At 47.1% G+C, this 16,533-nt stretch overlaps 2 protein-coding genes across 9 annotated transcripts in view; one reads left to right on the top strand and one right to left on the bottom strand.

Moving 5' to 3' along the window:
* Window positions 1-11,263, top strand: part of REEP1 (receptor accessory protein 1) — a 78,418-nt gene extending 67,155 nt beyond the window's left edge. For 6 of the 8 annotated variants that reach the window (XM_069856536.1, XM_069856532.1, XM_069856533.1 and 3 more), the window contains 2 exons: window positions 4,818-4,951; window positions 7,320-11,263. In XM_069856536.1, the coding sequence (XP_069712637.1) occupies window positions 4,818-4,951; window positions 7,320-7,391 (206 nt within the window). In that variant the 3' untranslated portion in view covers window positions 7,392-11,263. Of the gene's footprint in view, window positions 1-266; window positions 621-4,817; window positions 5,012-7,319 lie in introns of those variants that run through there. The other 2 variants (XM_069856535.1, XM_069856539.1) reach the window with 2 other exon arrangements.
* An 843-nt stretch (window positions 11,264-12,106) lies between these two features.
* Window positions 12,107-15,373, bottom strand: MRPL35 (mitochondrial ribosomal protein L35). Its single transcript, XM_069854922.1, has 4 exons — window positions 15,329-15,373; window positions 14,982-15,132; window positions 12,670-12,814; window positions 12,107-12,453 (listed from the first exon to the last, which is right to left on the bottom strand). The coding sequence occupies exons 1-4, from the start codon at window positions 15,357-15,359 to the stop codon at window positions 12,265-12,267; spliced, it is 516 nt and encodes a 171-aa protein (XP_069711023.1). The 5' UTR covers window positions 15,360-15,373; the 3' UTR covers window positions 12,107-12,264.
* Between the last annotated feature and the right edge of the window lie 1,160 nt (window positions 15,374-16,533).

The following is a 16,533-nucleotide window of genomic DNA, read 5'->3' as shown; positions in this document are numbered from 1 at the left end:
AATACTTTCATACTTATTTGGGTTATTTCAAGGAAGAAAAAATATTCATAGAAAGTACATTTGCATTTTAGCAATAGAAAGTTAAAACATTCATTGTTGTTTAATGAACTGCAGCTGAACCACAGATATTAGGAAAGCAAAGATGAAGATTTCTGTGCTCTGAAACAGTGCTCCTTCTCCCTCTACACCCAAATGTTTTCCCCTAACAGTTTATTCTTTCCTTTTCTCTATGTAAATATTATGGGACTCTGATGTAAGTGTCACAGATTGCATGAGTTTTCTTCTGAGGTGTTTGGAATAGACTAGCACTTAACAATTTAATAACTTGTGGGATGTGTTTTCATTAACGGGTGACTTTGTTGATGTGATTAGGCTTGTTTGCTTTGGTTGCACTTGACTTCAGCTTTGGAAAGGATGTCTGCCTGTTTTGTGGCTGCTGGGCAGCTCGTGCTGGTGGAGTTGGCTATTCTTAACTTCTTGGTTTGGCAATGAAAAACTGCTGGGGAAGTGTATGACTTGGGTCAATGTGTTTTGGAAATGATGGCAAATTTGTCTTTGTTGCAGGGAAAAGAAGCTGATCGCCATCGTATAATAAATATCTGCTCTCTTGCTCTTATTAAGTGGTGTGCAAACTTCCTTATGTGAATGATCCCGTGGAAGGGCTTAGCTCTGGAGTGACTTTATCTTCCATTACAATAACACACTACCTTGCTTCTGGTTCTTGTAGGCTGTCACTATGTTTTCCCGCATTGCTCCTGAAGAATTACAGTGACAGGAGAAAGAAGTATTGTTGGGGAAAACAAGGGGGATCCAGCTTTTCTCAAAGGTGTTGGGATGCTTGATTCCCACTGTAACTGTATTTAAGTGTCCAGATTTTTCAGAGGATCTAGATCAAAGTCCTTTGCTCCTCTGTAATTAGAGCGGGCCAGGCCCTGACCTCTGTTGTACTCATGAAAATCTGTAGGAGTTGCTCTAGGTTTAAATTGCTGAAGAAAACAGCCTGCTTCTGAATCTCATTTGTTGCTGTAGAAAGAGTTTTGCAAGTGGGATTTTTTAGCCCAGATGGAATCACAGAGATTAAAGATGATGATGATCTGACCCTGCGTTCCCTTGTCTGTGCTGGCTTGTTCCTGTACATTTAATATTATAGCTTAGATTCCAGCCCTATCTGCTTTAATTTGGAATATTCCCATCTTCAGGGCACCCACACAGTGTGTTGCTTTTACTGGCTCCCTTGGAAGGAATTAGGGTAGGACAATAGGAAATGGAATTAAAGGGACCTTTCCTTAGGCTGTTCACGTCAAATTCTGTCTTGCCTTAGTGAAGAGTATAATCTGGTCTGGATGCAGAAAAGGCGTGTGCAAGAGGCAGCAACAGCCTTCACCCTGGCACACCAGCTGGTTTCTCATTCCTACAGTGATTCTGCCCCTCCACACAAAGATATGGGGCCGTAAATGTAAGAGGTGGAAGCACCCAAAACACAGCCTGAAGTGAGAGCTTCCCAAAGATGAGAGTGCCAGGGGGGATGTGTGGTGCATGGTCCATGCTTTTATGGAGCCACTCCTGGCTGTGTCGCGGTCCCTGGGACTGTCAGGTGCTTTCTTGGAGCAGCTCATCCTGCTGGCTCTGCCACCTCAGGGATATCTGATAGTGGCTCCGCAGCCTCAGATCCTGGAGACAGCTCTTAGAAAAACACAGGAGGTCACCCGAGGCCGTGTACTGTCCTCAAGAAGCCTGTGCCAGCCCTTACAACGTGTTTTGCTCCTCAGTCTTCACCTTCTCCAGAAATAAACCCTGGTGTTCCAGAATCCGTCCACTCACTTTAAGCCTCTTACTAATTCCTCACATATGTGCTTATTATTCTGGTTAATCCCATGCTTTACAGTTTCTCCTGCAGAGGAATCGCTCTCTTGGTGTAGAAAAATGGGGGTTTTATCCTGTCATCACTCTATTCACAAAAAAAACAACTTCAGAGTTGGCACTCGTGCAGGAGCAGCCCTTTGGAGATGAGCTGCCTGCAGTCCCACAGGAGTGTAAAGCTTCCACAAACATGGGAGAAATTTGACAGCTCAGATCAATACAGGATTTGGATTGACCACATACAGACGTCCTTCCCAAGGCCAGATGGGCTGGGAATCCTCCCTTCTCACTCCAGGTCTTAAAAAAAGGGCCCTGTGTATTCGAGATCTTCTCTCGTCAATGGTAAGAAATGTAGTGGAAAGGCCTGGGATAGACCCACTTCTTCCCTTTTCCACTTCAGTGAGGATGAAACAAAACTGGCTCTCCTGTGGCTGGTTTTCAGTGCCTCACTCACAATGAGATGGAGCAGGGGAAGAGGAGGAACTTAGCCCAGCTTCCAGTAGAATTTACAGACTTCCCTGCTGCAAAGTCAGAGCAGCATGTGCCAGCTTGGAGGCTCAGCTCTTCTCTTGATCTTCATAGAAGCAGCTCCTGGACATGGATATGATGCTCAGGCCGATGGAGAGAACGGAAGAGTCTGCAGGAGCCGGTGCCTTCACTGTGCCTGTCACGGAGACAGGCAGTGCAGGTGGCAGAGCTGCCTGGATGTCTTTTTTGCCCAGTACCCAATTCAAGAGAGGGAATAATATTGGAGAAAGCAACGTATGCTAGAAGAGCGTGGGTTTCTCAGGATTGTCATCAGGGATGACAGTTCCTTCTGTCTCCTTTCGCAGCAAAGTGGCTGTGGGAGAAAGGCAGGCCCATTTGCCTAATCCGGTACACGCTCAGCTTCAGCAGCAGCATCTTCAGAGTCTGGTCATTAGATGCTCTTAAGTCTGATTCTCCAACATCTCTCTGACCTGCCCCCTTTAAAGTCCTCTTTTTCCTGGGCAAAGCCGTTGTCTCCTTGCAGCAGCACGTGGCTGGGGATGTGTCATTGGCCAGCCTGCAGCCCACATCTGAGGGATCTCTGGGGAAGAAAGTAGCTGGGAGCAGTCACATGAATTGGTGCTGAGGGTGGTACTTAGCTCCCAGGCTGCAAATTCGGGCATGTTTCATTCAGGCTTTGCTCAAGGCCAGAACAAACAGCATTAAAACCAAACTTGGCTTCGGTTTTTGCCTTAGAGAGGTACAAGGAACAACTCCGACATCCTAGATGACCTAAGCTAGGCTCCTCCTGAATATCTCACTTCCCAAGTGGATGGCAATTAAAATAAATATTCCTGGACTGATTTGCCATGTGATCAAGAGAACATTTAATTCTCCCCATGGTGTAGTCATAACACCAAAGTCATATGTAGAAAAATAACAACTCAGCAATATCCCGGGCCTCTCTGCAACGTGACCATCAGCATTTTCAGTGCAGCTGGGAAAAAGTCAACTTCCAGCTCTTCTTGGAAACCTGCCATGGTGTCTTCCAGCCTGCTGGTGGAAACGATGATAAAGTGGTAAACACACAGGGTCAGTGGCCAGAGGATGGTGTGTCTCGCTCCCTCGAGCAGCAGCCGTGTCCTGTGATCTGAACACAAGGGCTCGGAGCGCGTAGGTGCTGGCTTGAATTTGGCACCGGAGAGAGCCCTGGTGACCTGCTCCTGACTTGTGGTGTTGCTGCAGCCAAATCATTTCCCCTCTCTCCTTTACCCAGCTGAAAGAGCTGTTGGAGATTTCAGTTCTTTTGTGCTTTAAGAATCTAAATAGATTATTAAGAATTAAACAGTTAAGAATCCTCTTTGATTTTAGCCTTTGGGTTTTAGTCGTTAGTCCATCAGTCTTACAGTCGGGCTGAGACAAGAGGCTCAGAGCATTATTTCTGTGTTTATACAGCAGTCTAAGTATAAAGCCAATAATTGTGGTAAATGTAATCCGAACAGCAAACACATCCACTCTGACATGTTTCAGAATGAAGAAGCTCTAACTCTCAGTCAAATAAAGAACACTCTGGCCCTGTTGATAAGAAACTCTCTGTGGAGAAGCAGAAAGCTTGACCACGCTGGGTGTCCTCTTCTGTACCGTTGCTTTGGGCTGCCCATTGAAAATAATCGCTTCCTTGTCTGGATTTAAGGCAGCAAATGGATTGTGTTGTGCAACACGACCGGTCCCATGAAGATCTTGCCTTAGGTTACAAGGACAAGAACCATCAAGCAGACGTTAGTGATCTGTAGCCACGGGGCCACAATCTGCATTCAAATCCGTCAGTGGAGTTAACATTCCATAAAATTTACTCCACAGTGACAGAAGAGAGACTTTTCCCTGCTGTGGTCTTGCAGCAACATATCCGCTGCTGAGGGTCCGTTCGATGCCTGTTGAAGCTTTTGGTTAACTTCAGTGGATCTTGGACTGTGTTCTTGGCTTGAGCTGTCTCAGCTTTGAATCAGTTAGTGCTGCTGTGCTTCATATGTCTGCATCCCAGGCAGCTCTCTCCGTACTGTCCAGAGGGTTTCAACACTCATTTGGTGTCTTTTAAAAGACACTGTTTCTGAAAGCAGTAGATGCAGGAACTATGGATGGAATCAGCAATTCAATAAATCAGCTATTTTATTTATCCCTGAGCCAAACAAAAAAAAAAATCTCTTTAACTAGAGTCAAGCTCCAGAACACCAGAGACTGTAAATGTGTTCTCAATTCTAGGTGAAATAATCCAAATAGAGCTTATAATGGCTTCATAAACAAGAGCCTTTTGATTTCTAACCCCAGAGCTGCTGTTACTGGAGTGTGATGTGTGATTCTTCTGTCTATTAATCCCTGGAAGATGCATGGCTTTGCAGTGAGTTGGCATTTGGCAGAGTGTGAATCAAACCATCACTGATTTCCTCATCCTTTGTCTTCACATTTAGACTGTAAATGGCCGTGTTAAATAGGTGTGGACAGTAAGTATGAAAATCCACCCGAGACAAACTGTGAAACAAAAGGCTCTGTGTTCTCAGATGATGAAGAGAACAATTCATTGGACTGTGCATCCAAAAGACACAAAAAGAAGGATCAGCCCCTTGAGGTACTTCCATATTGTCAAGGTTCCTCCTTCGATGACATTCCTTGAATCTTCAGCTGAATGAATGTCCCTCTTTGGTTTAAAACACTGAGTCCTAACAATAGATTTCTGATCTTTCAGGGGTGGGTCTGGCTATGGGTTCACTCTCTTTTCTGCATGAGTGGCTTTCCTAAGAGAAGCCTGAATTGGTGCCTGTGGAAATAATAACTATACAGGGCTTCAGAGTTGGATCGGAATTGCAAAACTTGGATAGAGCTCTAAACCATGTGCTAGCGTGGAAGCGCACGGGTGAGAGGATTTGGATATCAACTGCTAGTTGATTTTTTTGATGTCTGTAGAGAAAAACATACCCTCACCCCAAGTCAGGATAGTGATGGTGAGAACAGCCAGCACCTGCAGCCAGAGCAGACACAGTTCAGAGCCCATTCCTCTTGTTGAGCTTGCACCTAGCCAGACCCCAGCAAAACCAGCAGCAGTTTGTCTTTTGCCATGTCAGTAAGTATTAACAAGTATGCCTTGAATTGCTTTATGGAAACAAAAGAACCAAAGGAGATGCAGATCTCACATAGGGCTTGCCAGAAGCAATTTTAGCAACATTTTATTGTGGAGGAAAGAAAACCTCCATGGGAGATGCTGTAGGCAAAGGCTCCTTCCAAATCTGGGCAGGGGAAACAGGGCGACAGGCAGCAGCTCTCGGATCTGAGCTGGGAGATCTCCACCATGGGGCAGCTGGGTTTGTTCCTCTCTCCCCCATGGCTCAGTGTGAGAGGTGTGGTTTGGTTAGCAGCTGTATTTCCTTCTGATGGGTCTTCCTCACCATGGGATCTCCCACCGAAAGCTGGGTGGCTTTGTTCTTACCGTGGAAAGGTGCAGCCTCTGTAGCTACTGTCAGGGCTGTCGAGTGGGACCTATTTATTCCTGATTTAAGAGCCTTTACTGTGCAGTTAATGGCTACTTTGCTTTAAGAGCTGTCTGGCTTCCCACAGAGGGCTCCTGGTTTACAGATAGTGACTCTGAGCCAGCAGCTTTTGAGCCTGGGGTGCTGTGGCATCCCTGTCTGCCAGGCACAGCGGCTTTCTTCCTCAGCTTGTCTCCTCCAGCTGTGCCTTTCTGGATGCAGCCATCCCATCCGGGTCTGTTGTGCTTTTGGGGATCCACAGTAGGGATTTGGGCTGAAATTTCAGGCTTGGAAGATGGGGTAGGGTGTTCATTTAATCCCACCTCTGCAAGAAACTGCTTTGGTTTATGAGCAAACTAGAAGAGATGGAGTCTACTAGAAAAGATGGAGATTTAGATGGAGTCAAAACATTGGTGCTCTGCAGTTCCTTAGCTATATGAATACTTACAGCTCGTTGCATCATGGGAGGGTGGAAAGACAGCATGATCTTGGGTTGGAAAGTCCTATAAAATGGAAGTGACCTCACTTACGAATGGTTAGATTCTGTTGTAGTCTCACAGGTAAATAGATTGATGCTGTTAAAGAAAGCAAGGCTTTGGATGTTAATGTAAATGGAGTAGAAGAGCTTTCCAGGCCTTGCAGCATTATGCGATGCTAAGAGGGCCACCACACTGAGAATTTGTGCTTCTCCACAACATCTGGTAACCATTTATTTCTCTGAAGTTCACAAGACACAATGCTGTCCCAGAGCACTTCTGAGAAAAGCGTGCACTGCAGATTAGAGAGATGGGGCTTTTTTGTTTGCTAGCCTAACTCGTTTCTGTCTCAGTCAGGGGAACTGGATAAGCCAATTTCATGGAGTTGATCTGGCTTCTCATGGACATTCAGGGTTCCTTTTTAAAGCTTTCTGTGTCAGCTGACTGCAAGGCAGAATTGCAATAGTTAGCTTCAACAATAATTTCAACAGATTGTGTCTGGGCTGTCTCCCAAGCAAGAGACTGATCTTTGGAAAGAGCGTTGCTCTGTGAGAATTACAGCCCCAGTGTGTTTTACCCCTTCAGCTTCCTAACGCCCCGATGAGCTGTACGGCTGCATCGGACAGTGCAGGATGGGCTGGGAGACACCAGAGCTGGTTTTCTCCCACTGGTTTGCTGTCTTGATCCAAGAGCTGCTGTAAATGGCACCAGCTTGTCCTGGCTTCTTTAACCATTATGCCATTAGCAGTCTTTAGCCACACCTGTAACCAAGCACCAGAGGAGAAGGTGTTGGTGTAACCTGGGTAAGGGACTACAGCAGGTTTCTTAAAGGGTTTAATCCTCAGCTGGTCATTCTTTAGTGATCTTCAGGGCTGAGGTTTGTTTGTCCATTGCTGAAGTGGATTCATTGCCACAGAGGTGCCACAATGATAGGTGAGTTTTAAGGAAAAAGAAAACGTTTCCTGTTGTGCTGAAGTTTTCTCGTGTTTTTCTGTAGGCACCGCCTAGGACCCTTAGACCTCGCTTCAGGAAGAAAAGTACCTCGTCCTCTGCCACTGAAACAATGTGAGTGCAATGAGCCAATAGCACCGAGATCCACAGAATGTCTCTCTTCTGCCTTAAAGAGCTACTCGTTAATAACATAGGAAACAGCCGTGGGATGGATGTGCTTTGATGTACAGCATTGTAGACATGGCCTTTCTCCCTCCTCTCTCTGTATCCTTCTGTTACACGCTTCTCGCGTTTGTCTGTGACATGGGTGGGACAGTCGGGCAGACACCTGCAGGTTAAGAGTCCTTGCTTTGTTTGTAGAGTGTACACCCACTCATGCTAATCCTGTAAGGCTGTACATTTACAATTCTCCTTCGTGTCTGCAAAGCTCTAGCTCTGTGAATGCACAGCGAGAACAAAAACTATCAGTTGCTCATGATGATACATTGACAGTGTATTTATTTATGGCTTTATCATTAATGAAGTGGATTTGCAGAAGCCATGGATTTCTCTTTCCTCCCTTCCTCCTCAAGACTGTGAATGATGTAACAGAAGTCAAAGAACTTTGACTGTACAAAATGTCCAGGACTCATTAGCGAAAGCGGAGCTGCAACTCTGTTTCTCTTTCTGCAAGTAAATCAGGTGTATTCAGAGAAAATCATTGTGCTAAAATTCATACCACCAGAACCACTTAAGAGGAAGAGGAAGAGATGTGCAAGAGAAAATAAATGGTTTCAGCGATGTAATGAAGGAGGAGTCTTAATTTTGATCAGCCTGAGCCAGGAGAGTATTGTGTGGAAAATTATGGCAGCGAGAAAAACTAAATTGTATTGCTTGTGGCAAATGTCCTACTGCCAGTTGTAAAGTGTGAGCGAGCCAGGCCTGTACTAGCTGCAGCGACAGAAGTTAGAATCGCTCTAGTGACGCACTAACAGGGGAGAATGCACCTTTCTCCCCTGCCATCACCAGCCTTGGTCCCAGTGCTCTGCTTCCCTGGCAAAGTGTTGCTGTTTCACTCGCACGAGCAGAGCAGGGCACTGGGTCTGAGCTGCTTTTTGAAGCTTGGAGTTTCACCTGTAGCACGGAATTTGGTTAGAACCGCAAGAACCAGATGGAGTGGTGTATTTGTAACCATATATAAATGAGAAATACAAAAGAAGAGGAAGATGTGGTAGGGTTCGTGTATTTGTGCTTCAAGTTGGTGTCTCTTGTAAGTGTTGAGCATGTGAAATTCACACATAAGTTAACTACGCATCCCTTTGTGTTTGCTCTTGGACCTGTCACATAGACTAGAAAAACACTTAGCATTATGTAGAATGTGCCCTCACTAATGGATTGGTACCCGGGCTTGGTAACGAACAGAATCAGTACCCCGGGCTTGGTGACAAACAGGACTGCTGATCTAGTTCAGGTGCAGCAACCCAGGATGCCAACAGCTGGCTGGAGTGCATCAGGCTTAGAGATAAACCTGAAGTGGCCTTTGAAACCTTTTCTCTGCCAGACGTGCATCGATATCCCAGCTGTCTCCATCTGATGGATCCCTGAGGTTCCTCCCCAGAGCTTCCTACATGTGTGGGGAAGAGAGAAATACATTATGCGCACACACAAATGTTTATCTGACCTGGCTAGGAAGTGGAAAAAGCGAGCAGGTATTTCCTGTGTCTGCCACAACATTTGGCCTCATTACCTGAGAATTTTGGTTTTTTACATGTGCTAACGCAATCATATCTTTCAATGGGTAAGAAGTAAAAAGTCTTCAGAAAGCGAATCGGAAAAAAAACCCCACCAAGCCTGTCTAAACAGCAGCTACAGAAGCCTTGCAAGATACTCAGCAGAAGCTTTGAGGAGCTAAGTGTGTGTGTTTTATTTTTAAGCAGCTTTTATTTGATTTCTTTTGGCAAACACTAAAAAGAAATAGAAAAACTGCCTGCAGTGTTAGCAGAAAATAACCCCCTGTTGCAAGCAAGCTGTGTTCCCTGCTATGCAACGGGCTGCCATACGATAAAAAAGAAGCTGACAAGTTTGCACTCAGTTATGCCAAAAACCCTAGCGACGTAGAGCTACATAACATCTGACAAATTCTCTTCTCGGACACGCTGCATTTACATTGATTCTCACTAAAATTATTAAATGTGCGTCTAATCTGCTGTTTTACTGTAAACTTGACTGTTTAGCATTTCTTAAGTGCTGAGGTGAAATTGTTGACAAGGGAGTTGCCTTATATCTCTCAAAACATTCACTGTATAAAGGAGAAAAATAAACCTTTTCATATCTCTGGCAAAAATGTATTAATTTATCAATGGAGCTGTATATTTGTGTATAGATAGATGAGAAACGTGACTGCCTGACCACGTATACTTAGTGCTGTAGTGTTCTGTGTACAGGAGAGACCGGTCGTTTGCTTTTGATTCCTCATCTTTCACGCACAGGTTGTTTACGGGTGTGACCCCAGGTCTGTCATTTAGCTTTTTGGCTCCTTGCATTCATGAAGAATAAACACCAGACATGAAGTCTTGTTTTGCAGTTTTTCTCTTGAGCCTTTGCCAAGGCGCCAGCCCGGATTCAGTGATTCGCCTTCCTGCGCTGATCCTGACCCCTCCTGGCAAACCAGGGTCTGCGGGACTGAAGAATCATGGAATGTCCCAGGTTGGAAGGGATGGATGGATGCGTGGATGGATGGATGATGGGTTTTTAAGACTGTCTTGATAGGAAGTAATCCTTAGCTTCCTCCCACCTCGGGCTCTGAGGATGCAAGCCAACTAATTACTAACTGCTCACAGAATCCTAAAAGCAAGCAGTCTTCCATGGTTTGAAATAGCAACAGACCTGGTTTCAGGCAGCCCTGCAGGGCAGGTGGGCACCTCCTGACTTCTGAGATGGCCCAGAGAGCGTAACCCTGAAAGAAACAGGCCGGCCTTAGGAAATGCAGCCTTGAACCAGGCAAGGCGTGAGTGCAGCACGCGGCATTTCTAGCAAGTAAAATTGAGGCTGAGGGAAAGAAAACTGTTGCTGAAGATGGCCCGTGGGAAATGGGCCTGTGAATTACCTCCCCCGTTTGTCATCGATTCACCTCAGTTATGACGGGAATAAGCTGGGGCGGCTCAGCGCAGTCCACGCCTCCTTCCTTGTCACAGGGGCCAGAGTCAGCGCAGTTCCAGCCATCGCCGATTGCTGAATCAGGATCACATCCAGACAAGACAGACTTCATGTGTCTCACCGGCACGTGGGAATGAATCCCACGCTAATCTAAATTGTGTAAGTGCCAACCGAGCACAGAGGAAAGGAGAATTGGGGGGGGGTTAATCCCTAATGAGAGGGAGAAAGCTGCTGGGAGACATACTCTGCTCCTTAGCCTGATGTAAACAACCTGCTGCCTCTGACCGCTCTCTGTTCTCACGTAGTGCTGACACCCTTGTACCTGTGGCCAAATGCTCCTTACTCACAGTCTCCTTCTTGCCGTTAGTTTCGGGTACCCGTTTTTGCATCTAGCGCCGTATTTGAAATAGCAGAGAACACGATGTCGGGATTTGCGTTTAGACAAACTATTTAAGGGTCATAATTGTGCACTTCATGTAATTTCTTTCCTGTGCGCGGTAGGAAAGTCCTGTGATGAAATGGTACACGCAGCGCCTCACACGGATGGCCAACAGTATTCCAAAGGTTGATGTTTTGCTGGTTTTGTTTTACTGCTCGATATACATCATGAATAAAGTCTTAATCTTTTCTTTAAAAAAAAAAAAAAGAAACAGAAAAAAACCAAAAGAACCATCTTTAGTCCGTTCCATGTATCTGGCAGGCCAGAATAGTTCCTTTGATGGCTGTATTATTTTTAATCTGAATTCTGGCTGACTGTATATAGATGTATTCACTAAGTGCTGCATGTCCTTCAGAACTTCTTTCTGTATTATGAACTGGAAAAAAAAAGAGAAATACAGCTACTGAACACTCTGAGTAACTCGTGACTTCATTGCACAGCAAACCATCTCCGGTCGTGCAGCCGATGACCGGGGGCTCTCTGCTTAGTCATGGGCTCATTATTAGGGAACACGTTGAAGCCTGCACGTGGCAGGAGGGTTGGAACTAGATGATCTTTAACCATTCTACGATTCTATGAAGCAAGTGATTTTCATGCACATCAGCTTCGTAGAGAACACGTCCGATCGAGCCCCTTGCGAAAGCAGAGACGCTGCACTGTACGCTCCAAAAGGCCCCTGCAGTAAATCCTAGGCTTTATTCCACATATATGTGATCAGAGATGGCAGTACGAGGTGTAATTAGGCTTACAGAAAGAAAAAGCAAGAAAATACTAAGTACTGACTGCTTGAGGATATAGCGCAGGACCCACAGAATATATTCTACTACTCAAAACCCACCACAGATACAAAATGGGTCTTGTAATGAAATCTGGGGGCAAATGCATTTCTAAATCACTTATAAAGACGGCTTGTGGCCATGGAATGCTCATTTTTTCTATGCTCTCTAGCATGGAGACACAGCAACAATACTGAAACAGGCCCTGCTCTGCTTTATCCCCCTTCCCCAAGGAGGAGCCATTCCATGAGCTACTAATAAGCACGGACAAAGCAAAATACACTCTGAGGTTACTTAAACACGTTTCTTGTAAAAATGTTAAGATTAAATATGTGGAATTATTCATTTTTAGTGAAATCTAGACTATATTCATCCACGTGTGTATGTATGTTATATACGATCACAGCACACCAACAGACACCAAAACACACAGGTGACCAGCCTAAGACCTCTGCTAAATAATATACAAATTGCAGCTCAAAATAATCTTGAATATTCCTTTATTTTGCACGCTGACAGCCATAATTCTGATCAAACGATACGCATATGTTTATTTAGGAGAGTTAAAGGCATTACAGATATACATTCCCCGTGTCCCACCACCTCCTCCCTAGCGAGATGCAAAAACCAAACCAAGATTCCTACACACGAAGATTCGTGCGGTCGTGGTACTTCTGGTAGGGATCATCGACATACCAATTCCTTCTCTTCCAGAAAGAAGTGGTCATTTTATCAAGCAGTTTGCATTGCGTTCTCGTGCACAAGATCATCTCTCTCAAACGCTTCTTTTGGGAGGCCGACTTCTTCCACAGTTTCTTCTTGTAACCAGACTGTCAGAAGGAAACACACAGAAGTGGGTTGTTGAAAATAAACGTATATAGCGATAGCGATAAGCAAAAACGGACAAATTCCCCACTTCCAGCAATACAGGAGCCTCTCTGTGAGCTTTTTTAACTTCCATACTAGCTGCTGCCCTCTCGTGGAAGGAAAAGAGCTAAAACAACTGACTGTAAACATGGTTTTATTACAAAAAAAAACCATCTTACCTGTCTCCTAACCCAAAGGCCGTTGTGCAGTCGGAGAAACCTATCGATGACAGACTTTACGGTTTTCCTCTTCCCTTTCCGTAAGCTACAGTAAGTGACAGTCCTCACCGGCTGCTGCAGTATGCTTGGAAGTAGAGAGGTGACACTGAAAAAGAACCCAAGCGTGGTAAAACCAAAACGGGAATAAAACATCATTTTCTGAAAGCAATCGTGGACTTTTCCATGCAAGGAGGGATCCCCAGTGGCCACAGCTTGTCTGGAGGTTACTGGGAGGCCACCCAACCTTACAGTCACTTCACGTGGCCATCAGGGAGTGCCAACTGCCTCACAGAACAGGGGATCCGGGCTAAGACAGAAACCTGCAACAAGAGCGTGGAGCTCCCCCAGACACCCAGGGTCCCACAACCCCTGCCCCAGGGTCCCTCTGACAGCATGTTGGGTTTGTTTTTTTTTTTCAAACAGTGCTTTTCCAGACACTGCTTATTCTTTGAATAATAACCTTTGAAGATAAATGTTTTGTGTTCAAGTATATTCTGTGCTGAACAGATGTGTCTTCTTCTACAATCACCTCTGTCCACAGTCTTTCCCCATATCCAATGCAAGGTCAGGCACAGACCTCGCTTCAAAGCTCCAACGTAACAAGAGATTTGTAAAAGGAAAAAAAAACTACACACCTGCCTGTAAGCGGAAATATATTCTGTAACCAGCTCTTGTCTCGCTGCATGATTGAGGGAGATCACTCCCTGATGTCAACCAGGCCTGATAAAGCTTGCTTGCTTTCTAAAACTCCAAAATGAGTCTTACGAGAGTTCATTTGCTATCAGAGACGTTATCACCATCTACAACTGCCTGCAAGGAGAATGTAGCGAGGTGGGTGTTGGTCTCTTCTCCCACATCACAGGACGAGAGGGAATGGCCTCAAGTTGTGCCGGGGAGGTTTAGATTGGACATCAGGGAAAATTTCTCAATGGAAAAGGGTTATCAGGCACCGGAATGGCTGACCAGAGAGGTGGTTTTAATACCAAAAATGCTGGCACATAAACTCCCCAAGACTCATTCTGGAGTTTTAGAATGGAAGCATCCTTTATCAGGCCTGGGCGACACAAGGGAGTGATCTCTATCAGTTGTGCAGCGAGACAGAAGCTGATTACAGAATTTATTTCCCCCTTACAGGCATGCAGATAAATTCTCCCAGAAATCTTATGCATATTCTCTTCCTTTCCAAGGACTAATTTTAATGTTGCGATGAACTTCACAACAGCCCAAACTCTCATAGTTTGGAGCTGGCTCCAGGTCTCTGCCTGACCTTGCATCGGAGACAGGGAAAGGCTGCAAGGAGTGGTGATTACAGAAGAAGAGGGCTGTTCCGCACAGATCATACTTGACAGAAGGCTGTTATCATCTCCAAAGAATGAACAACACCTGAAAACCACTGAAAACATCAGAGGAATATTCTGTCTAACTTTCAAAAATACCATTACTCAGATGAAACTTAACTCTACTTTAGATTAAAAGAAACATACTTTTTTTTTTTTTTTTGATAACTGCTTCTTTTATCAGTGGAGTCCCCATCCCTAGAGATGTTTGGCAGAGGAGATGCTCAGGGATGATTTAGTAGTGGACAGACATGATCGAACTCCAAGGTCTCAACGATCATAAGGAGGAATTTCTTCACTATGAGAGGAGTGAGGAACTGGAAGAGGTTGCCCAGGGAAGCTGTGGCTGCCCCATCCCTGGAGGTGTTCAAGGCCAGGCTGGATGAGGATTTGAGCAGCCTGATCCAGTGGAAGGTGTCCCTGCCCTTGGCAGGGCGGTTGGAACTGGATGACCTGGAGAAGAGGAGGCTGAGGGGAGACCTCATTGCTCTCTACAACTACCTGAAAGGAGGTTGTAGAGAGGAGGGTGCTGGCTCCCCAGTGACAGGGGACAGGACAAGAGGGAATGGCCTCAAGCTCCGCCAGGGGAGGTTCAGGCTGGACGTTAGGAAAAAAATTTTCATGGAAAGGGTCACTGGGCACTGGAACAGGCTGCCCAGGGAGGTGGTGGATTCACCTTCCCTGGAGGTGTTTAAGGGACAGGTGGACGAGGTGCTGAGGGACACGGTTTAGTGACTGATAGGAATGGTTGGACTCGATGATCCTGTGGGTCTTCTCCAACCTGGTGATCCTGTGACCTTTAAGGTCTCTTCCAACCCAAACTATTCTATGATCTCAGAGGTCTTTCCCAACCCAGCGATCCCATGACTTCCCCCGGGGCTCCCCGGGCCACCGAAGGCTCGCAGCACCCCCGGCCGCGCCCGCAGGGCCGGTTACCTGCTGAGGAGCGAGGCTCCGCCCGCCGCGGGCAGCCGCGGTTTCCACAGCGGAGCCGGTGCCGCCGGTGCCGGAGCCCGCGCTGCGGCGATGCTGGAGAGAGCGCGGCCCGCGCGGGGCCCGCCGCGGACTGCCCAGCGGCTCAGGATCCCTGCCGGGGGGAGTGAACAGAGCGGGACCTCAACAGGCGAAGCCATCAGCACCTTGTCCCCACACACTTCCTTTCGCCCCCCGCCGCCATTTTCCCAGCACGCGCTCCCCCTTTCCCGCCACGCGCCGCCGCCATTTCGCGCTCCCCCCCCCGCCCCGGCTCCCCTCCATTTCCCGCCACGGCCGCGCTCACCCACCCGCCACCGCCGCGCGCGCCGCCGCCGCCATTGCCCCGCGCTCCGCCCCCCGCGCCGGGCAGGGACCCCGCCCCCTGCAGCAGCCTCATCAAAGCCTCATCAAAGCCTCCTCCAGCCTCGCCTCGGGCGCCTCCGGGCGTGGGGTAGCCTCAGCTTCTCTGGGCAACCGGGGCCAGGGCCTCCCCACCCTCATAGTGAAGAAATTTATAGAATCACCAGGTTGGAAACGACCCACCGGATCACCGAGTCCAACCATTCCTATCAAACACTAAACCATGCCCCTCAGCGCCTCGTCCACCTGTCCCTTAAACACCTCCAGGGAAGGTGAATCAACCACCTCCCTGGCCAGCCTGTTCCAGTGCCCAATGACCCTTTCTGTGAAAAAATTTTTCCTAATGTCCAGCCTAAACCTCCCCTGGTGGAGCCTGAGGCCATTCCCTCTTGTCCTGTCCCCTGTCACTTGGGAGAAGAGGCCAGCACCCTCCTCTCTACAACCTCCTTTCAGGTAGTTGTAGAGAGCAATGAGGTCTCCCCTCAGCCTCCTCTTCTCCAGGCTAAACACCCCCAGCTCTCTCAGCCGCTCCTCATAAGGCCTGTTCTCCAGCTCCCTCACCAGCTTTGTTGCTCTTCTCTGGACTCGCTCCAGAGCCTCAACATCCTTCTTGTGGTGAGGGGCCCAGAACTGAACACAGGATTTGAGGAGCGGTCTCACCAGTGCCGAGTACAGAGGGAGAATAACCTCCCTGGACCTGCTGGTCACGCCGTTTCTGATCCAAGCCAAGATGCCATTGGCCTTCTTGGCCACCTGGGCCACTGCTGGCTCATGTTCAGTCGCTGTCAACCAACACCCCCAGGTCCCTCTCCTCCAGGCAGCTTTCCAGCCAGACTTCTCCCAGTCTGTAGCACTGCACAGGGTTGTTGTGCCCCAAGTGCCGAACCCGGCACTTGGCCTTGTTAAACATTGTTACTTCCTCCTTATGTCTCGTCTAAGTCTGCCCCTTGCCAGTTTGCACTCATTGCCTCTCATCCTCTCTTTAACATGGTCACAGAATCACTAGGTTGGAAAAGACCCACAGGATCATTGAGTCCAACCACAACATCTCCACAACATCCTCCTTTCTAATTTGGAGAGCGATGGATTTGATGGGTGAACGTCACGGTGAATAAGAAACTGGTTGGAGGGTCATATGCAGAGAGTAGTGGTC

The sequence above is a fragment of the Phaenicophaeus curvirostris genome, chromosome 4 (assembly GCF_032191515.1).
Source record: "Phaenicophaeus curvirostris isolate KB17595 chromosome 4, BPBGC_Pcur_1.0, whole genome shotgun sequence".
NCBI lineage: Eukaryota > Metazoa > Chordata > Aves > Cuculiformes > Cuculidae > Phaenicophaeus > Phaenicophaeus curvirostris.
The sequence above is the reverse complement of the archived record's forward strand: the minus strand, read 5'-3'. Positions and strand labels throughout refer to the sequence as shown.

Excerpts from the sequence above, each read along its gene's own strand:
- MRPL35 (XM_069854922.1), bottom strand. The coding sequence starts at position 15,359 with ATGGCGGCGGCGGCGCGCGCGGCGGTGGCGG. Across the intron at positions 15,133-15,328 it reads GGCGCGCGCGGCGGTGGCGG|GGATCCTGAGCCGCTGGGCA; the intron begins GTGGGTGAGCGC and ends TCCCCCCGGCAG. Across the intron at positions 12,815-14,981 it reads GGAGCCTCGCTCCTCAGCAG|TGTCACCTCTCTACTTCCAA; the intron begins GTAACCGGCCCT and ends GTTCTTTTTCAG.